A 23467-nucleotide genomic window follows, 5' to 3' on the forward strand; every position below is an offset into this window, starting at 1 on the left:
TTGTGTACATATTTGCTGATGAAGCCCTGAAACCAAAATTCAAATACGGTAATGATTTGTTTTGTGGTAGTGGTAGACCAATCACAGCAGGTTTGCTCTCCGGGCCAATCAGAGCATGGCAGGCTCGTAGAAAGGAGGGTTTTTAGAAAGAACAAAACCTTGCATGAACCATTGCAGACACTGTAAGAAAAACAGTTAGGATGCAACACTCATTTATATATATATATATATATATATATATATATATATATATATATATATATATATATATATATATATATATATATATTTAAAATATTTTCCTAATGATGTTTATCAGAGTACGGGAATTTTCACAATATGTCTGATAACTTTTTTTCTTCTGGAGGCTTCTGGAGCTTTTCTTTTGGAAATAAAAGCCATTTCAAGGTCAAAATTTTAGCCCCTTTAAGCTATATTTTTTTCAATAGTCTTTAGAACAAACCGGTATACAGTGACTTGCATTATCACCTTTAATTGTCACTTTTTGTCATTGTATAGAAATGTCTTGAAAAATATCCAGTAAAATATTATTTACTGTCATCATGGCACAGATAAAATAAATCAGTTATTAGAAATTAGTTATTTAAAAATATTATGTTTAGAAATGTGTTAATAAAATCTCTCTGATAAACAGAAATTGAGAAAAATAAAAATAAAAAGGGGGGCAAATTTTTCTGATTTAATTTTTTCCCCTCATATCTTTCGTACAACCAAATAGCACAGCTGAGACTTAAACTTACTAGAATTGTAGAGAGCTGCAGTGCATAGTTCCCTGAAAAATCAGCATCAGTGAATTCTCTCAGGCCAGTCTTTCATCATGCATCAGCGAGTAACCGATTGTGCTTTATTTTGACCCCTTTAGGAAATTTTACTTTAGCCGAGCTGGGCATTTGTGAGCCGGCCCCACATCAGAACGCATACTGCCCGGACATTGGGCTCTTGCAGCGAGGTTACTCTCTGAGCGGAGGCTCCGATGCAGACTCTGACCCGGAGGGCCCCATTTCACCAGAGCGAGCCATCCAGCTTTGGGGGGGCCACGGCATCAAGTCCCGCCGCAGCTCAGGCCTCTCCAGCAGGGAGAACTCAGCGCTCACCCTCACCGACTCAGAGAACGAGAATAAGTCAGACGACGAATCAGGTAAGAGAGTGTGCAAAAGTGTGTGAGAATTAGCAATGCAGTCATGTGTCATGTTTATGAGAAACCGTGAGTGCGAGAGAAATCTTAAAGGCGTTTAGAGTGTAAGGTGTGTGAGAACAGATGCCAAAAATGTGCAACATGTGATAAAACATTCACATTTATTTGCTTTTGACTCATTTAGAGCTGAATGCATTTCAGATACCTTTTGTGCTGCTCTTACCTGGGTGGTACTGTGCATCAGTAATCATACCTAGATGACTCCAATCACCTCTTTGTTTTTTTGCAGTGGTTTAAAGTGAAAAATGGGTATAAGTAAACCACATGTAACATGACATGTCACACTCGATTAATATAAAAAGAATGCACATCGAAATAAGTTCTTTTTAAATGTCAAAGGACATGTGTCTTCGTGGAGTGAAAACACTAGAGCTGTCCTCTCCCTACGCATCTCTGCACATTCACTTGCATGAATGTTATTATTGACATCCTGGCAGGAATTCTGCAACGTGTTCCTCAACAACACACTTTCTTATAAATCCGGTGGCATCTTAGTGTAGTTTGTTGAAAGTGACAGAAGAGGTTAATGAAAAGACAAAAACGTTCTAATTAATTGACTTCTCACTATATCAGAACTCAAACAGATCCATCAGCTGTGAATCTCAACATTGCACAAACTCGCTGAGGAAATTTATCAAACTGCTCTACAGCTATTAAAAACTTAAAGAAACACCTTGGAAAGCAGCCGTCTTCATCTCACTGGCTGATAATTGCCTTACAGATAATTGCCATGCTAATCTCCCGGCCGCTGTTTCCTAGCACTGTCTTGGGTTTTTACGGCATGGAAAGCGTGTGGGCACAGCATGTGCCAGTCACCAGATCGCATGCCTGTCTGCTCTGACAGCAGTGGATGCAGGCTGGACATCGTCTCTCGGCTCGGTACTGTGGCTCATTCCCATTGAAATCCCAATTAAACGTTGTCCAGGCTGTGCCTGATAATCTTAGCAGGATGTGTGAGTCACAAAGGAACCATCTTTGGTAAATTAGGTATAAAACCTTTTTTTAGTTTGTAATAATGTGTTGCCCTGCACCAACGACAACAGGGAAAAAATGCAGAATTGGGAGTAGAATACTAATTTGAATTCTGCCATATTAATTAATACTTATTTGGAGTGCTGTTCTGAATAACACACTAGCCTTGCCGTTTCTACAGTATAAATATTTGATGCTAAAAAATTCAAAACTACTCTCGCTTAAAAAAAAAAAAAAAACAATGGTCAAACTTTATATTAAGTGGCCTTAACTACTAGGTGCTTAAGTAAAAAAAAAAATTCAATACTTGCATTCATATTGCATTGCAAAACATGTATGGTGCTTTTGAGGTGGGATACGGATAAGGTTAAGGAAAGGTTTGTTGGTATGGGTAGGAAGTGGGATCAGATATAAGGGATGGCAGTGTAATTATAAATGTTATTACAGGAATTAATTATAGAAGTAAGCACATGCAGGTATTTAATCGATCATAAATACAATGTAAACGCATTTATTTACAAAATAAGTACAATGTAACAAATGTTTAATTTCTGTATAAGTATATACTGGTTAATGCCACGTAAAGTTACCAAGAAATCAAAACTAGCCATATGATTTTATTAGCTCACACTGCCAGTTTTGTGGTGAACAATATATCTGTGCATGTCATGTCAAGAAAAAAAAAAAAAAAAAAAAAGTTTAGTCTTCTTATCTTTAAGTGAAATCTGAAAATGCACTTCCTGTTTTGTTTTTTTTCTCAGGTAATTTATGAGATTTAAGGTAATGGATATGGCTAACGCTGTTAGTTTTGACAGCAAACAGGAATGATGAACAGGAGGAGTCTATTAGGTTGTAGTAACTCTTCTAAAACCCATTTCCTGATCTTTGTGAATGATATTCCTACTTTACTATGTCCATTCAGCCCGCGGTAGAAAAAAACAAGCCATGCCCACTGTTTGCTTATTTAAAATTTTGTTTCTCTAGGAACTGCTTCACAATACCAAAAAATAAATAAATAACGGTCGGCTTCCGGTTGATGGGAACTTATATAAAGTGGGACCGAATCATTTATAGTGTACTACATTATACAGTATAGCAGTACTGTTGTTTTGAATAGCATACTGCTGGTAAAGGTTTCTGCAATTGAAATATTTGATATCAATTTAGCAGGTGACTGATGCACTTACATTAGTGGTGATCAAGCTGTACATTCATATAATTGCATAGATTCGTAATAGACAAAATATTGGTCAAAAAAATCAAGACCAGTTTCAACACAGGGTACTAAAATCTACCTGCAATTACTGCATTGTGACCAGTCAACCATCATGAAGATTGTATGTGTGTGGTTTGTGTAAAGATATATAAGCACTGGCAGTGTCTTTCTGGGAATTGACCTTAAGCATCTGGATCTATTATGTTCTGCTCACATTTTTCTGGATTGTTGTTTGTGGCTGTAGTATTTTTTTTTCTCTCCCTGTGATAATGGTAACATGAAAACTAGATAGAGTGTGATTGATACTTCTGTGTGCCTGTGCTTGAGAAGCTTTCTTGTAGCCGAACTGAATTAGAAGCAGGATATTTCTTTCAGTGGATCTGTTCTCACAAGGAAGAAAGCGTGTGTTGAAAATAGAAGCTAGTAAATCTGTCATTTCTGTCTTTCTACCTCTAACACACTTTGAAGCCTCACCCTTATCTTTACCCCTTATCTTTTTTTTTTCCTTTTACATTTTTTGTGTGCATGGTTATACACTTCAATATACTTTTCTCTCTCTCTCTCTCTCTCTCTCTCTCTCTCTCTCTCATTTTCCTCTTTTGCCTTGTTATATGGATATGTCAGCAGCACCAATCACTTTGAAAGACATGTGTCACTCACAGAGGGAGAGTGAATAGGGGTCAGAGGGAAATTTTCAACTATTATCACCCTCCGTCTGCCTCTTCCCAAATACTCTCCCAGACGTAAAGGCAGCTTTCAAAGTCTGCCACCCGCTTTGACTAAAACATCCATTTGTGCTTTTGAGATGTTGGGTCTAGACATGAGCTTACTTGTCAATATCTGATTGGGCACAAAGTTGTTGAGGTAAAAATAGCAGGCACTCTTCCAGGTTCTACAGACAAAGCAGCTTTTAGTGAAAATTGAGCTGCACCGCACTTCTAATTATTTGTTTAGTGTTATATAATGTTGTTATTCGGATGTGGTGTGCATGGTTTATAGGAAATAAATGTATAGTACATGGCCTCTTTCTGAACTCAAATGAAAAGTTTTAGTCATTATTATTTTGCTAAATATTTAGCTGATTGAATACACTCCTGAGTATGAATAGAGCACCATGAAATATAATGCAGTAAACACAAGTAGATTGTAAGGTTATACTGTAATTGCAAAAATAAGTTAAGCAGCCATTAAGTAAAAATTGTACAATTAAAAAGTTTTTTTTTTCTGCTGCTTTTTTTTTGTTGACAATACTTGATAAATACATATTTCAAAAGACCACGTTAGAATCACTACAGACGTTTTTAAACAAAATAATATGAATTGGTCTGAGTACCATTTAATATGTATTGTTCATTTAACATTTACATTTAAATATAGTGACATATTTTTCTACAAATTTTCATTCATTCATTCATAATCTGGGGTCGCCATAGTGGAATGAACCGCCAATTTATCCAGCTTTTGTTTTATGCACCGGATGCCCTTCCAGCTGCAATCCATCACTGGGAAACACATACACACTCATTCACACACAAATACACATACGCATACACTATGGACATTTTAGCTTACCCAATTCACCTGTACTGCATGTCTTTAAACTGTGGGGGAAACCGGAGCACCCGGAGGAAACCCACGCAACAGCAGGGAGAACATGCAAACTCCACACAGAAACGGCAACTGACCTAACCAAGGCTCAAATCAGCGATTCTTGTTGTGAGGTGACAGCATTACCTACTGCGCCACTGTGTCACCTCCACATATTTTATACATCACAAATAGTCAGTATGGACTGTGATGTTTGCAACACAGGCTCCTTGTGAACATGTGGCCCTGTATAGATTTCTGGAGAGCACAAATTATGTAGCCAGAGGTATGCATTTTGTCTTTGCCAAAGAATGCTACGTGGCGGTATGATATTGCCAATGGCTTCTGTTTCTTTTTGCGCTAATAGCTGACGGTGTGTATTTGAGCAGACTTCAGACACAGAGCAGAGTTGACCACGACAATACGGTTTGTGTCCGGAATGGTGCCAGAAAGCAGGCAAAACAAAAACAAAAGACAAAAAGTAAATTAAGAAGTAAATAACAGGGTGAGATTGTGGTAAGATCTGAAGATGTGGTAAAAATCAGGTGGCTTTTCTTTTACTGGATTGCTTTTGAAAACACTGGTTGGGTTTAGGGAAGGTTGTAGTTGGGGATAATGGTCGGTAATTCAGTCAGTCAGTCTGTCAGTCCACAGCAGACTCTGGTGGATTTACATGAGAAGAGCAGTTTCGAATGGCGCTAACGAGAAAAAAAAAATTAGATCTCAAAAAGCATACACAACAGCCTCTGGTGGCTTCGTAAAAACAAAAACTGCAAAAGATGATACCTCCTAGGATGTATTTTGTACTCTCCAGAAATATATACAGGGATGCGTATCCATAATGAGCCTAGATTGGATGTTTGTATAAGATATATAATAGTAATAATAACAACAACAACAAAGATAATGATAATAATAATAATAATAAAGTATTATTTTTCATAGTAAAATTACTGTTTTTAAACAATTCACATAAAAAGCATTGTTAGCTCCTGAATGTTCTCCATCACTTTTAATCCCCACAATGTATCTCTTGTGACTAATGTAAGAAGACTAAAAATATAAAAAGAAGTATATATATATATATAATAAGACTGCTGTCAGTGGTAATAATGACCCTGATCTGATCAATTGGATACCATTTGATAGTAAATCCTCCATCTTACTTCATAAAATAATGCCAAATCCTGAGGATCGATAAGGATTTAGAGGAAGCCCATATCTCCGATAGCATCTTAGAAATGGAATGTTTCAACAGACACACAAACAGGCCTGCTTCCATGGTGCTTCTAGAAATAGTGAGGATGTTTTAGCATATGTTTATTGATGTTTTTGATGTTTTTATCCATTGCTGTTAATCATTGCAGTTTCAAATGTGAATCACATATTTGTCACTACTTTGTCTTCCACATGGCTTGACACATCACACACAGCAGACGGGTGCTCGAGAAGACTTCATGCTAGAGAAAAGACAAGATGTTTCACAATGTGGCAGTTTAAAAAATAAAATAAAATGAGTGTATTTGGGTTTGTCTTTTGTAATGATTAATTAATTTATTTTTTTTACTTAGTTCCTTTAATATTCTGGGGTCGCCACAGCGGAATGAACCATCAACTTATCCAGCATATGTTTTACACGGCAAATGCCCTACCAGCTGCAACCCATTACTGGGAAACATCCATACACACATACACTACGAACAAATTAGCTTACCAAACTCATCTAGGAAAACCACGCAAACATGGGAAGAACATTCAAACGCCACACAGAAGTACCAAATGACCCTGCTGGGGCTCAAACCATTGACCTTCTTGCTGTGAGGTGATTGTGCTACCCACTGTGCCACTGTGCTGCCTTGACTTATAATGTATATTGTTTTATATAATGCGTAATAAATATTATGTTCATTAAAGGTTAAATGTCATATAGCCTCCCAACATGCTTTGCTTCTAACTGTTAAAGTAAGGAGAACGCAAAAAATAAGTGTTATTTCATGTGATTTAGCTCAGGATAAACCGAAAACCATTTATCAGGGTTATTATTGTGCTGAAGTACAAAAGCATGTTCGCTTTCTTTTAATGTAAGCTTAATGAAGACTATTAAGATCAATTATTTAAAAAGTAAAGTGCACATTTCAGTACAGTGATACTCTCTTTGCTATTTTAATACAAACATCTCTAATTAAGATATAAATTAACCAATTTAAAGCAATTATGTTTTAATTATGAAAAAAGAAATCAGAAAAAAGTGTCTGTGGTGCATTGATGTTAAATTATAATTTAATTGAACATTGACTCAAATAGATCAAGTTCACAGTTACACAAGTGATAGTTTTTCAATTTGATTTAAAGGGCACCTATAGTGAAAAATCTACTTTTCAAGCTGTTTGGACATACATGTATGTAAGTATAGTGTATATACTGTCATAATGGGGTAAAATAAACACACCCAACCTTTATTTTTTTTTCAAATTTAACAACATAAAAACGGTGGACCAATTGGAGCAGTTTTTAGATCGACCGCACCTTTACATAGGAGTGCGGTACCCCCGCCCACCAATATTGATTGACAGCTGCGCGCATTAACATGTCTCCATAGTAATGCATATACTCATATCGACATGACAGGACGAGCGCAAAGAAACCGGGAATAAAAGGTCTGTACAGTTTGCAGACGTGATCAAGAGTGAGTTTTACAAGTTTAACATGTTTTAAAACGTGTGCACGTGTGTAATGAAGTGTGTAATTCTGCGCTACGTGTCTGTGCTATGTATGTGTGTGTCTGCGCTGTGTGTGCATAAACTCATTGTTGCAACTCCACAAAAAATGCATGAAATACTGATTGGTAAAGTTCTTACTGTTGTATTTCTCACAAACGTTAGGTGAGATCTGCTTCCTGAGGAAGCCGAGGGCGGCGATTGTGGCATGTTGCTGAGAGGCACGTGGGAACGGTGGGCGGGAATGACTAGCCTTAAAGGCCCAATGCAAAATAACAGCAACAACCTTTTCCTAGCTATAATACAGACACTTCAAACAGCTGTAATAAATACTCTGATGGGTGTTTTGAGCTGAAACTTTACAGACACATTCTGGGGACACATAAGACTTATAATAAATATGAAAAAAGGGGTAACCGATGTGCCCTTTAAAGCAGCTGTTCAAAGCAAGCAGTCTTTTTCTTTCTCTCTCTAAAAACTGATTGGTCTAAGGGTGACTGATTTTATTTTGGTGTTTAGGGAATTTATAAAATCCTGTATTCAAAAAATAATAATAATAATAATAATAATATGGCTGTTTCTCATTTCCAAGAATGCAAAGAGTTGACTTGTGTTCTTGGGGAGACCGGTCTTGCCAAGTTACATTGGAAGAACAAACTCGGGAGACCTCTAGAACACAGAACACATCTTCTGAAAAGTGAGATGCTGCGTTCTTTCCTGGTTCTTCCTGATGGTTACATGACCTTTACTTGTTATTAATGGAAAATTATTTAAACGTTACAGCATTCATACAGTAATTAATTGTTTTCCACTTTTTAATATATATACTATGCATAAAGACATTATAAATATACATTGCACAATACAAATAAAAGTCATTTTAATGATTTTCAACAAATAAACACCCTTAATGTGTTTATGCCCTTATTTAGATTTTCATTGTAAATGTTTACTTTCGCCGTCTCAATTAAGGAAACTCTTGAGACGAATAAGTTATATATGCAAACTTTTATAATAAATTTAACATGTACTTCCCACCTCCTTTATTTAGCCTCAATGACTTCTGGGAATCTAGAGTGAGTTCGGTGCTCAAGTCTGCATTGACGCATCCTCGATATCAAGAACACATCTGGGAACTTTCATGCGTCCTTCGTTCTTGCGGTCTTGAGTTTTGAAACTGAACTTTGGTGAAGGATAATGATGTTACATGAGAACACGAGGGTGCAAGATCACTGAAGAAAGCATATTGAGAAACAGCCAATTTGAATTATACGATAATTGATCATTTGGAGACTTTTAGATCTAAATAGTGTATGAATGTGTCTGTGAAATTGATCAATAAGGTTTTTGGAAAATCCTAGTTTGATTGGTGAATGATTGTGCGTCAACTGACTTAATGTGCAAATATATTTATGTGCATTATTTCACAAATTTCACTTGTTTTAATTTTCACTTATGACCTTTTGACTTCATTAATGTGTTAAAAAATGGTTGTAAATCCACAGATTGTTAAAAGTCAAAATTCCCCTCTTTCTCTCTCTGACTCTCTCTTTCTGTCAATTCAATTCGATTCAGTTCTATTAAATAAAACTAAATAAAAAAGAAAAAAATATACAAAAAAAAAACTGAATAAACCTCTCTCTCTCACACACACATGCACAGACAGACAAAAGTTTTTCTTTTGTACTTTTTATTATTTTTTATCTTTTACAATGTAACGTTTTACAGTGGTATTTTTTTTTCCACTGGAGCTTGTGCCTCGTTCATGCGCAACACACATTGTTCTCCGTCATAACAAAAGCTTTATTCATACATTAGCTCACACACAAGCTGATAGTTTTGAGTCCGCTCCATTTAAAAGAGTCAATAGTACATTAAACGGTGTGATTCCCTTTGAGATGAATTGTGCAAACCTCATTCGATCTCTGCTGCTTATTGACGGCGTCTCTTCCATGAGAACCTCTCCGAATATTCTCCTCACTTCTTTTGGATGCCGGGTGAGGTGTGCGGGGAGCTTAATAATGAGGCCAGGCAATGGTCTTATTAAGCATCGTGGATGACTGGGAGCCTATTCGATTTAAGTGACTGATTAATGCCCACGTGCTACGGCTCTCAGATCAAAAAACTCAGTGATCTTTACCTGACTGGAGCTCTATGAGTGCCGTCAGTTACTGCTGTCTCCTTAGTATTTCATTCAGCTGCATATTGCTGTTTGTTGAGGTGGCTGGAGGTCCAGACGAGGACGGCTGTCATTCCTGCACTCTGCTGCATGTTTGTTTGCATAAGTATTTGTACTCCAGCCAGATAAGAAATTATCCCATCATTGGGTTGCAGTCCCATGCGAGTTGTGTTTGGCAGCGGTTCGGCGATCAGCGTTTCGCATCACGTTCGGTAAACAAAGCCACCTTGGCGCCCCATGCTGCGAGAAGAGCGGACGGCTGTTGTTTGCTGGATTATTTGTATTCTCCCACATTGATCTGCGTCACTAAGCATTTAAGGAGCTTTGTCGGGGACTCGGAAAAATTGTGTTTTCTTCTTGATGATTTCTTCGTATTTTGTTACCCCAAAAAAAGTGAGACGGATTTAAGATAATTTACTTTGAAGCTTAAATATTTCCTGCTGTGTCTGTGTGGGAATCTCAGCAAGGGGCTTTGTAAGTGGGGGGGAAAGAATGACCGAGTGCATGAGGCATATGACCTTGAGATCCTGAAGATGTATTGTTGTTGTTATATTTAGTCTATACACTGTAAAATGTGATTTGTTACGTTACTTTAAAGTAAACCCCTTGCCTCAAAAGAAACAACTTGATTTTATATATATATAAATAAAAAAAGCAGGAAACTAATTGACTTAACTTCATTCATGTTCCTTCAGTAATTTTCCTTCAGCTTACTGCCTTGTTTATCTGGGGTCACCACGGCAGAATGAACCACCAACTATTCCAGAATATGTTATACACAGTGCATTCCCTTTCAGCCACAACCTTTTCAGCCACAACCCTGTATGGGGTTCATTAAACCAGGTTCACACGGCGTTCATTAAACCAGGTTAAACTTTCTGACAAACTTAACGGCACTCTAATACATTATTATATTAAATTAAATAAATAAATGACTATAAAAAAACTTATATGGTTATTAGACTGTTGCATTTTTGTGTTGTCAATATGCTCATGCTTATATAGGCAACATTTGTTTATTTATAACCACCTTCGAGAAAAATGGAGGTCGCGAGTCACTGACATTGTTACTCTGGGGGTCCCGGGTTGATAAGTTTGGGAACCCCTGCAGTACAGCACAATTTAGACACAAAATTACTGTGCGCTGCATTGACTGGAATGGGAATCGTTTGTTCATTTGTTTGTTTGTTTATTCGTTTGCTCACTGACTGATTTATTTGTTTATTTGCTTATTTATTCTATTATTTACCTACTTAATTTATTTATTTTATCTAGTTATTTATTTACTTATGTACTTATTTACTTTTAAATATTATGAATCTTTTTTTTAATAATCTTAATCTTTTTGTTTGGTCGTTAATCTTAGTTGTGAATAATATTAATAATAATATTAACAATATTATTATTAATAATAGTTGTGTGTGCAACGTTTGCATATTTATAACCACCTTCGTGAGTTGTGAGTCACTGACATTGTTATTTTGGTGGTCGCAGGCTAAAAAATTTGTGAACCCCTGTAGTTTAGCACAATTTAGACACAAAATAATTCTGCGTTGCATTAACATTAATAGCAATCTTTTGTTTTGCAATAGGGAATGGGAATCGTTTGTTTGTTCATTCATTTGTTCATTCGCTTGTTCACTGATTTATTTGTTTATTTGCTTATTCCATTATTTATTCAATTTAGTTATTTACTTACGTACTAAATATTATGAATCTTTCTTTAATAATCTTAATCTTTTTGGTTGTTGTTTAATCTTTTTTTTTATGTATCTGTTGGCTACATGGAATCTATCTTTCCATAAAGGCCCAAGAATCTGAATCTCTGATCTCATGACCATAATCCTGCAGAAAGTTTACTGCTCTTGTGTGTCAGATATTCAGATAGGATCGTGGGATTGACTATTATGTTACATCATTAACACGACGGCGATTGTTTCACTCTTTTCTTTATTTATTGTTTTAACTGCTCTACTTACTGAAAATGAATAGTCATGAATCAAGCATTGGTTAATGTGAATTTTTATAGCGATGCGGGGGCAGACTTGCATTAAACCAACAAGATTGAACTCAACCGATTGAGCCCCTTTATGCAGACGCATAGCGTGAGTGAGATTTGTGCCGAAGATTATAGTATGAATGAGGCTTTCTGCAAATAACTGCAATCAATCCTGTAATGGGAGCATCAGGAGAGGTCTCGTTAATAAGGAAGAAAAGAGCATCAGTAGAAGAAGAGAGAAATCAAAGTTGCATGCTGGGATATTCATATCTGAGAGGGGAGACTGGAATTATTTGATACTCGCTGAAATGAGTTGACTGCATGTGGGCTAAAGAAACACCCCACAGATGCACGGAGGGATTGTGTATTTGCAGGATGTGTTTAATGAATATTTCACCATTTTTTTGCGTGCATGCATTGATAAAACAAAAGGACGCTGATTGGTTGGAGAGCTGTGGGATGCGTTTCTTGAAATAATGTCTTTGAGGTGAATTCCAATTAAGAGTTTCGTTGCACAACTAATATCCCTCGATGGAATATATCATTTATTTAATTATTTATTTTTACATCCTGTTTGTCTAATGGAAGCGGCACTCCACGTCGAGTGCAATCTACTCGTGAATTTAATTCCACTTTTCCTTTTTTCTCGTCTTATTGTCCTTTTGCCATTTACAAATGTTTAACCTCGTATGTGGTGCTAAATGGAAACAAGAAGTCAATAAACAACATTCAGATTTTCATACGGCTGGTGGTTGATAGTGAAGTGGATGAAATCATTTGTGAAGAAGCCTCTCTTCTTTTCTGTCAGGACTGTTGAGCGCTGAGGTTGAGTAAAAGCTTTTTGTGAATCTCCACAAAGGTCGTATCGACCTCCTCCACTAAAGTTGTAAAGGAGGGAAATGTCAAAGAGTAATTTGACGGAAGGTAAACAAACTCTGACACGTTTAAAATGAATGTGCTAGACAAAAAAAAGTAGAGTGCGGATGCCATGCTAACATAATAGTGTTAGATTGGCATACTGTGATACAGTGCTCAGCATATATAAGTACACCTCTCTGTTAAATTTATATTTTTAATAGGAAGCTATACAATAATATAGTTGTGCATGTACAATCAGTACTGAAGTCAAATCTAGAGCTTATCTAACAAAATAACCTACAATAACTGTTTAAAATTTAGTACACCCAAATTTATGTTATAGAAAAACATTAAATACAAAATTTAAAAAGCGGAAAATTCAAGCGAAGCAAAAAAAATTAAAAAATGTATTGGAAATTGTGTTGGTTGTAATTGTTTTTGCAATATTTTGCTCATATTTAATTGTATTTTCTAAGTATTTCTAATTATATTTGGTGATTAAAATATTATTTTAATAAATATATCTGTTTAATAAATCTATTTTGTTTCAATGCAGCAAAATATATTCCCTATATTCTCTGAGAAATGGATAAATACATTATTTTTCAAAATGGGCTGTACTCAATTATGCTGAGCATTTTTATATATACTCATTTAATTACAAAACAAATGTTACTGTAAACCGTTGCATTTATTTATTTATTTGTTTGTTTTTTTCAATATTGCATTTGGGGTTACTGCATATTTTATGGCAACAGCTGAGATTTGTTCAGTAATGTCTAAGGGTTAGTTCACCCCAAAATGTTTATGTACTCCCTATTTGCTCATCCTCACATGGTTCCAAACTTTTAAGAATTGTTTTACTTCTGTTGAACACAAAAGAAAATAGCTCTATTGCTCTATTGTAAGAAAGAAGCTCTATTGTAAGAAAAACAAATAATATGGAGTTCAATGGTTACTGTTTTCTAAGTTTTTTTTTTTATATCTTTTTTTGTGTTCAATAGAATAAATAAACTCAAATGTTTAAGGGTAAGCAACAGCATAATTTTTGTTATTTTTTTATTTCTATTTACTTAATTTATTTGCCCATTTTTTTAATTAAATGAAATCATTATTAATAATTTTTAATTGCATTAACTGCTCTAAAATATGAGACATTTGTGTTTTAGTATAGGGCAAATGGATAGCTAGATTTGTTGTTATGATTTTTAGTGTTAAGTGAATAAAAGTCAGTTTTTGGTGATGTAGAATTTTGTAAGTCTTATATTCCAGTAAGAAATATTCCAGTAAAGTTTACCCATTAATTGAACATTCATTCATTTTTCCTTCGGCTTAGTCCCTTTATTCATCAGGGGTCGCCACAGTGGAATGAACCGCCGACATATCCAGCATGTTTTCCACAGCAGATGCCCTTCCAGCTGCAACCCAGTACTGGGAAACATCCATACACACTCATTCACAAATATACACTATAGCCAATTTAGTTTATTTAATTCACCACATTATAGCGCATGTCTTTGGATCATGGGGAAAACGGAGCACCCAGAGGAAACCTACACGAACACTTGGAGAGCATAACAAACTTCACACAGAAATGCCAAAAGACCCAGCCAGGACTTAGACCAGCAACCTTCTTGATGCTAACTACTGAGCCACTGTGTCGTCCCATAATAATAATAATAATAATAATAATAATAATAATAATAATAATAATAATAATAATAATAATAATTATTATTATTATTATTATTAATTATTATTATTATTATTATTATTATTATTATTGTTAATATTAATATTATTATTATTATTATTATTATTATTATTATTATTATTATTATTATTGTGATATTTAATAATAATAATAATAATAATAATAATAATAAACAACAATAATAATAATAATAATAGCCAACAGGTACAGACAGAGGCAAAATCCAACAGTGTCTTTTCCCTCCTCTGTCTGCATTGGGCTGTGAATTTACAGACAGCATGCTCATAAAACTCAGTACACTATCAGCATTCACAGGTGAAAAGAGAACGCTTGTAAATTTCTGCCGCAGTGTCCACACCTCTCATTCGAATAGCCCCGATCCCGGGGAAGAATGATTAAAACATACATTAGGTGATATAAGAGTTGACGCGGACATTGATTGAAGCATTAAATATTCCTGTCTTTTACAACTCTCCCTCGAGAGGACTCATTCAGTCATTTCCCTGCTTCCAATAGAGCATTGGACACAAGATTGCCATTGCCGGGTTCATTACATTGCAGCTTTAGTTAATGAAACGAACCCGAGCTGATGCAGGGGCCCTTTATGTGCACCGATCAATCGGGCCCCAGTAAATCTAAGCTTAACCGTTCCCTCTCATCTCAGTGCACTGTAAGAAAAAAATAATCTGCTACTCTCTGGCCAGCCATCAGACACTGCAATTTATCATAAAGGATGGTGAAGATGGAAGTTATATATAGCTGGCTGACCTTTCTGAGACGTACATCTGTCTGTCATCCCTACAGTCTTTGTGTGTGCGCTGTGCTGATTGTTATTTACTGCCGACAATGCTGCAACCTGAGGTGCTCTATTAGTCCACACACAGACACACACACACATAGAATAGCTGATAGACATTTGGAAGCACAAAGACGTGTAATATTTAGCAATCTTGCAATCTGAAAAAAACCTACCCATGCACCCCCCTTGTGCTGTATATGAAAATTCATTCGCAATCAACACGTCTCTTCTTTAAGCGCTAGTTCTCATCTTTTATGTCTCTCTCTATTTATCTTAAATATAGAAACGCACACATGCACACACTTTCGCCGTTCCCGCAGAGTCATTGTGTTGAAGGGAGCAAAACAATGGTGATTTTAAGGCACTTTTATCTGCATCAGGACCAATTTACTTCCCCAAAACAACAATTGCCATCGCTAACCGAATAGTGTGGCCGCTGGCGCACTTACGTCAATGCAGCCAGGAATGATTGTGAATGCCACATTGTATAAAGACTTTTATTGTTGAAATAAAAAATAAAAAATGTTGTGATTATATATAAAAAATAATACTCAAAATAAAAGAGGTGGTGGATTTTTCCATCTAACGCTTCTGCTTTCTTTTCTTTCTTTCCGATTTTTTTTGGATTAGTCGGCGTTAATTTGTCAGACATGATCACGCCAATGTAGAAACTGAAGTTTGATTGTGGGAGTGCAGTGTTCAGCTGCTGGGCTGATTACTTTGTGGAACATTTGATGTCTACAATGTGCTCTAATTCACTGTTGTAATGGAAGTCATCAGTGCTAATTCTCAGCTTTGATTTTCGACAAAAGATGGTGATTTAGCATTGCCCGGGGTTTCTCAGACACCTGATGTTCTCTTCGCAGACTTGAAAGCAATTTTATTATTATTATTTTTGAGAACACATTTGTTATAGCCCACCCCCCACCCTCCAACATCCATTCAAATGCTTTTTTTTTCTGTGGTCATTTATTTGATTTTTTTTCTTCCCTACAATTGGTTTTGAGCAACATAATGCCCAACTGCCATCAGAAAAAAATTATTGTGCTTTAGTATAAGACAACATGAAACTTTTATCACATTCTAGATGTACTATTTTAGTGTCTGCATCAAGTTAACTTTACAGAAATAATTTTATGTATGTATTATATTAATGCTGTACACAATAATGTGTTATCAATAATTTTGTAATCAAATTATTGTTATACTGAACAAATATGTGACTATATATTTTGATATATAAACTTGTTGGATTGAATGACTAAAATTATTGAGTAAAAGCAAGTCATTATAATGTTTAGAAACAAATTAAGCCGTATTGTACACACTCACATGCATGTACACACTTGCACATATGTACACAGACACAAGAGCATACTAGTGATATCAGTGTTAATAAAAAAATTTAAACATTGCTAATTTAAATTAATAATAAACCAAAAATTCATTAAGCCTAAATATTATAAAAATATATAATAATGACAAAGGCGTAAGATAAATCTATAACTATTAAAGTTTTGAAAATATTTATTGCAATTTCAAATTTGTATTCAAAAGGTAAAAAAATACCAATTTATTAAAGTTAAAAAACCTAAACAAAGTGTGTAATGTTTCGCGCACAATGACTCTTTATCAGAGAGTATTTATCACAGCATATTGCTCTTTTTGTATTCACATCCGAATCACATGATCTCGTACATTTTCTCACAGCAAAATAGAAAACACATATTTGTAAATTACATAACATACACATTCAAAATGGAAATGCAAAAGCAAATCCTAATAATACATCACAAATAGCGAACAACATAACAGAATATAACAATGAAATGCCACAAAAGCCAAAACACTTTTATCCAATTCATTAGACATTGAAGAAATGAACAAATATTAAACTTTTCATTTAAATCTTTTGGAGACAACTTGTGAATATCCAAAAGGCTTCACATTGTTACAGCAATTTATTAAGATCTCCCCCTGACGTGGACACTTTACAACTGCAATCCTTATGTATTGTAGAGTGGAAACCGAATGTCTCATATAGACCCACACGAAATCTCCGCGCGGAGATTCATCAGATTTTTAGCCCATCATTGATTCTGTTTATTTACTTGTGTAAATTCATATTTATTTAGTTTTTAAATTAACTTTAGTAATATTATTGACTAATATGAACATTTTCATAAAATTTATTGACGATAATTTATAAAGTAATATTTTATGTCTTTTAGTAGACATATTATATGATAAACTTGCTTTGTTTGCTAAATAATGTGGATCTAATTGGATTTGCATTGTAAACAATACATTCAATTTCAAAAGGTATTACTTTTTATTTCATATATTAAGGTTTTAGTTATGATACTCCCAAAATCATTCTGAATATATCCGCAGATTTTTACCAAAGATTTCGTCTGGCCCTACTCATAATTGGAAATGCTGAGCAACTGGACTTGGATCTTGATGTTGAACAGCGCATCGATGTTCAGAAATACAAATTTTTAAAGACTCGTCTTACCAACATACTATAGCATAAACCACACGGATACCCTACCCGGGCTCATTGTGGAAACATAGCCCCGCGGACGTTTCTGCAGACCGCGAAATACATCCCCAGAGGCCGCTGTGGAGCGACTGTCCGTCGGACTGACTGGCTGAACGACTGAACGATCGACTGACCCGGCCACCCTCCTCTTCCTTCTCCTCCTCCTTCCCTAAACCCAAGCGACGGTTTGCAAAAGCCGTCCAGAAAAAAAAAAAAAAACAGCAAAAGCCCTCGTCTTTGATTACGACCGCGTTTTTGGATCCCGCCGCGATCTCGCCCTTATTTTTTAGATTCTGTTTTTCATCTTACCTGATTTCTGAACCGCTCTTCCCCAGACCCGATCCCGGTCGTCCCCGCGGCAGGCTCTTCCTCCTCCGGGCCTCCGCTCCGCCGACGTAATGCTGCGAACTAAGCGGACAAACTGGTTGCAGCGGGAAAGCCCTCCACACGAAGGCAAGCCGTCAGCCGGCGAGCACAAATAGAGGAGGAGCAGAGCGGTGCCACACTCCCCGAAAAAAACTAAACGTGGCCATACGTACCTCCGGCCACGTAAATAGCGGTCTCCAGAAACGTCCGCGGGGCTACGTTTCCAGCTGTCTTGTACAGATTGTGCCTTGAATTTTAAACTTTTTTGCTGTATGAGATGTGTAAAAGTTGATATTTTGTATGTGAAATTGCATTGTTGACAATTCACACATTTAAAATTCCCATGTGGTATCCAAATATTAAAATATTAACATTCCAAATTCATATTTGCAACTATCATACACAGTATGATATGCAGTGAAATGCTTATGCTGTGTTAGACATGGCACGCACAAATAAATCACGGTATTTGTGCATATATAAAGGCATGAACATTTTTAACTTATTGCTTCATTCGCATGTCAAATTCACTTCACAATAGATACAGATTCATGTCATGTGCAGGGGTTCTGCCTGCCCGGTGACTCTAGCTTCGTTGCTAAATGGCTAACATAGATTTTTATATAGATTGATATCATAGATTGATATAGCAACTGTGCTATATGTGCTTTAAAACAGCAAAGATTATTTTGCCGCCGTGTCTCAGTCCACTAGATCTGTCATGCACCCAGCTCTGTGAGTTCATCAACTTCTCCAGAAATATACCTTGATGATGGAGGCTTTCAGCGGGGCTTCAGATGAGCCAAGCCCAGTTTGATGAACTGTTGTTTGGTGTCGGCAAGAGGATTTCCCCTCGGAACACCAACAACAGGCACTATGTCATAATCACTCCCCTACAAGAACAAACTAATGATTGATTTGTTTAGACAACTTGTGCTGTTTCATTTGCGTGAATTGCATCATGCGTGCCGCCTCATTCACGCGAATCACACCTCAGGATGATTTTTGCGTATTTGCATTCGCTTAACATCTAAATCACTCGCGCTTGCACTTCATCCTAGTCTGGTGTAAATGTAGCATTACACTACTATTTGTGACCTTAAAATAAAAAATAAAAAAAATATCTATAATAAAAAATTAAATTAAATAAAATCTAAATTATGTAGAACTATAAGTTGCAATATAAAATAAAAGTAAATCTAAAATGTTTTAAGACTTTTGATGGAGTAGGTTGTTGTAGAAAAAAAAGTAAAACGTATAAAAATATATAAACGAGCTATTTGTACAAACAGAAACATGGACGTTAACAAACTATAACAAAAAAAATGTTAACAAAACCAAAATTGGTGTCTAAATAATAGTAAAATAACAATGCTGTAAATATTTTCTAATTTTAAATAACAAGAACATGCCACAAAAAAAGAAAATATATTGCAATACAGGTAAATCGACTGGATTAATGTTCATTTCAATTTTATTCTTCTGAGCACAAACAACATCAACACACAGATTGTGTCCAATCTACTCTTGTCATGTTTAGTTAATCTGGAACGTTGGCATCATAATAGCAATCGCATTTCTATTTCATCCCACATTTTTTGTCCAACGTTGTCAATCGGTAGTCAGTAAGTGTAACACAGCAGTGTGCAGCACTGAAGGCAGGCCTCCAGGGGCCGGAGCCAATGCGATTCGTGTTTGGGTCTAAATAAGTTGATTGAGTTTGCTGGTGACAATGTATAGTGCGAAGGACTTGGTAATGTTGTTAGAGAATTAGTGCTCCATGATGAATTGTGCGACAGAGCGGCTCTGACAGCCCCATGGTGGTTTACTCTTAGCTGTGCAGTTTATACTCATTTAAACGCCAAGGACTTTTCACTTTTGTTTAAGGCATTTATTCCTGGCCCCCTGCATGACAGCAGAGCTCACTGTTGAATGGTAAAAAGCCCAGTATGTTTGGATAAAAAGTTCAGCATCGCTTGAGTTAATCAGTTTGTGGAGTTCTTTTCCTTTTTCGGATTGCAGGATGTTGAAGGGTCCTGTATTAAAACATTGACAGACAATCAATATCCATTATACGTTGTCCTTAAGCCTTTAAAACGCTAGATGACAAAACCATAAATAAACAAAGAAGTAATCTCAAGGAGCATTAAATGGACTAAAACCACCAGATGAGAAAGCACTTTTTTCAGTTACTGGAGCTGTGCAGTTACCAACCATTGTGCCCAATAACACTTAATATAAAGGTGCTTTTTGTTATTTTGTGACTCTTCCAAAAAATAAAAATACCATAATATGTTTGCAAATGTTTAAAACAAGATAATTTTTGTTTATCTGAAAAACAATGCTTAAGTCAAAGGTGTTTGAATAGGGTTGGAGCTAAACTCTGCAGAACACCGGCCCTCCAGGACCAAGTTTAAACACCACTGCCATACATAGTCTGTCAATCAGTCGGTCAACAGCAACCTCTGGTTGTTTTACAAGAGAAGAGCAGTCACAAATGGCACTCGCAAAAGAAATTTGGTGAACCTCTGGATTCACGAAAAAAACTGCAAAAAAAAAAAAAAAAACATAGCTCCTGTGACGTATTTGGCACACGTATTCAGAAATGTATAGTGGTACATAATCAGAATGACCCTGGGTTGAACGCAACCTAAAATCAACCAAATATCCATGTCATTTGATGCTATTATTGAATGTCAAAATAAGGTTGTCCTACACCAGTGGTGTCCAAACTAGTTTCTGGAGGGCCGGTGTCCTGCATATTTTAGTTCCAACCCCAATTAAACACACCTGAACAAGCTCATCAAGCTCTTTCTAGGTATTATAGACTTCTAGGCAGTGTGTTGGAGGAAGTTGGATCTGAACTATGCAGGACAAAGGCCTTTTAGGACCGAGTTTGGACACCCCTGTTCGAGATGCTGACTAGAAATTGAATTTCTGTCGCCTAACATAACAACGTAAATCTAACCTAATATTAACATCTTATGACATTGCCTGCTGGAGTAGTATTTACATATCTGATTTTTTTACTCAGAAATCTCTAGTTAAAATGAATCGGTTTGATTGGTGACTATTTTGTCAAACTAGTTTCCCAGCATGCGTCTTCCTGCATGTTTTGGGAAATGGAAGGGTCTTGTGTTTCCACAGGGTTGAACTGGAGGAGCGCCAAATTCTCCTGTCGACAGAGTCAGCGAGTGGCTTTCCCTTTAACAGAGCAATAACAGCAGACAGGACAAATCCAGCAATGAATACAACTGCATTTCTGTCTCAATAAAGACACAGAAGAGACAACGCTGGATTAAAGCCTGTAGGGCTGGAGATATTAAACACACGCCGAGCACTTTTTAATGTGTTGGCCTGAGCTCCGTAATTCAGCAAAGGCGATTATTGATCCTGGTTGCCATTTCTTTCCTCCGTCACTTCATAAAGAATCAGATGACTGGGGAGGGACTGCGGGGTGTGTCTTCCTCCTTCTCTTTTCTCCATTACTTTACCTCCTGATGGCATCGATCTCCAGCCTGGCTTCTTCTCCAGAGATCCGCTGGAGTATCTCTCTAGGTTTGGCTATAGCTTTTATTACTAGCCTCACCCTTTATAAACGTGCAGATCCTCTATAAATGATGTCTGGAACGCCGTCTGACCGTGCTCAAACCAAAGGCACACAAAAGAGGAAACGAGATTATCGATTATTTGAACATCACAAGAATTGTTAACAGAGCAAACATTGCGGTATCGATAATTGGGAGGAAGAAGCTTCTATATGGAAAGCAAACCATTTCCAGTGTTTTAATATCAATAGGTTGGCTGTCCGTGCAATGTTAAGAGGATGTAGAATTAATTACAGTCCATATCTTTCCAAGTTTCTGCTTTCTATTCATTATCAAGTGACACACACTTGTGCAGCTACCTTTATAAGGATTTCCCATAGACGTAATTATTTTTATACTAAACAAACTGCATATTCTATCTCCCTACCACCTAACCTAATAGAGAACATTCTGTATTGTCATATTTTCAAAATGCTTCATTCTGTAGGACTTTTTTAAATCTGCCATTTTTATTTAAAAAAATGCCCCACAAGGTCAAGGTTTACTGGTATTGCTATTCTTGTGGGCACAATTGGTCCCCACAACGTTAGAGATACAAAGTACACACACAGACACATACTTTTTTCATCTTCTTAATCTATGACATAGTGACATTATGTTGTCTGAGAGTTTAGAAAAGGCTTTCATCTGTTAACTACGCTGTAGGGTTGTGTTATGAAGAAGGTACTTGAACATGAAGTACTTTTTTCTGTATAAATATTTCATATTTTCATTAAAGTTTCATTTTTGTTCTTGTTTTACAGTTAAATACTTTTACAACTTGTTAAAGGCACTTACACTTCAAGGATAACCATGTTTACTGTGTATATAGTTTTATATAACTTTCTAAATGCAAAAGAATAGCCGATTCCTCAACATCATGATGAACACAAAAATGAATTTCTCATTTTTGGAATTTCTCTGCAACTGATGGTTATTGACGGCCAATCAAAATCCATGCAACTTTGTTCTTAGGTATTTAAAACACCAGACAACAAAACCAATTTGCAGAGATTGATCAACATGGGTATTTTCAAAACCACACTTTGGTTTCATTGTTTATCCACACGAAAACTTTCCACACAAAATGTCGACTCTGTTCTCATTTTTGGATTGACTTGTATGCAATGGATGACCTGCACACGATCTTAATTCAGCTTTTCTGCGATTCAACCAATTATATTTTCAAGGTCTGGAGAGGAGTATAAAGGCGGATGTAGTCTTTACATTGTTTTATATACGTTGCTCAGCAACATGGACACCTCCAAATAGCTTTAAAAGTGTCACATACTGTATTTATAAGGTATAATTCACCCAAAAATATAATTTCTGTCTTAATGTGATGATGCATTCGTGGCCGCAAAATTATACAAGTTGACAAACTGTTTGTTTACAACCGATAGGATGCATGCTTGCTCGCCAGTGATGTCTACTTTAGTGAACAGAACCTGCATAGGCAGTGAATAACAGGCAATAAAGTTGTAAATAACATTTAGTTTGTTGCACAAAACGATCGTTTGAGACAGCAGCCATGACATGAGCGCACTTAGCAGTGAAAGTGCAACCGATAACGTACACATCATTTAAATGAGGTACAGGTATGATTACGACAAGCATTTGAATTTTTATTTATTTATTTTTTTTATAGCGAACAGTGTTGTGCATGAAAATAAATATTTACTGGCTCAGTATAACTACTCTAGCCTATATAC

At 36.1% G+C, this 23467-nt stretch overlaps 1 protein-coding gene and 1 long non-coding RNA gene across 28 annotated transcripts in view; one reads left to right on the top strand and one right to left on the bottom strand.

Annotated features, from left to right (window-relative positions):
- The window catches only part of tenm2a (teneurin transmembrane protein 2a), a 1361633-nt gene that overhangs the window by 962717 nt on the left and 375449 nt on the right, over positions 1-23467 (top strand). For all 26 annotated transcript variants that reach the window (XM_073921891.1, XM_073921909.1, XM_073921890.1 and 23 more), the window contains one exon: positions 884-1159. In XM_073921891.1, the coding sequence (XP_073777992.1) occupies positions 884-1159 (276 nt within the window). The remainder of the gene's footprint in view (positions 1-883; positions 1160-23467) is intronic.
- LOC137490625 (uncharacterized) overlaps positions 1-23467 on the bottom strand; it is a 109738-nt gene that overhangs the window by 53245 nt on the left and 33026 nt on the right. The gene's annotated exons all lie outside the window — the stretch shown is intronic.

Source organism: Danio rerio, chromosome 14, assembly GCF_049306965.1.
Source record: "Danio rerio strain Tuebingen ecotype United States chromosome 14, GRCz12tu, whole genome shotgun sequence".
NCBI classification, from domain to species: Eukaryota; Metazoa; Chordata; class Actinopteri; order Cypriniformes; family Danionidae; genus Danio; species Danio rerio.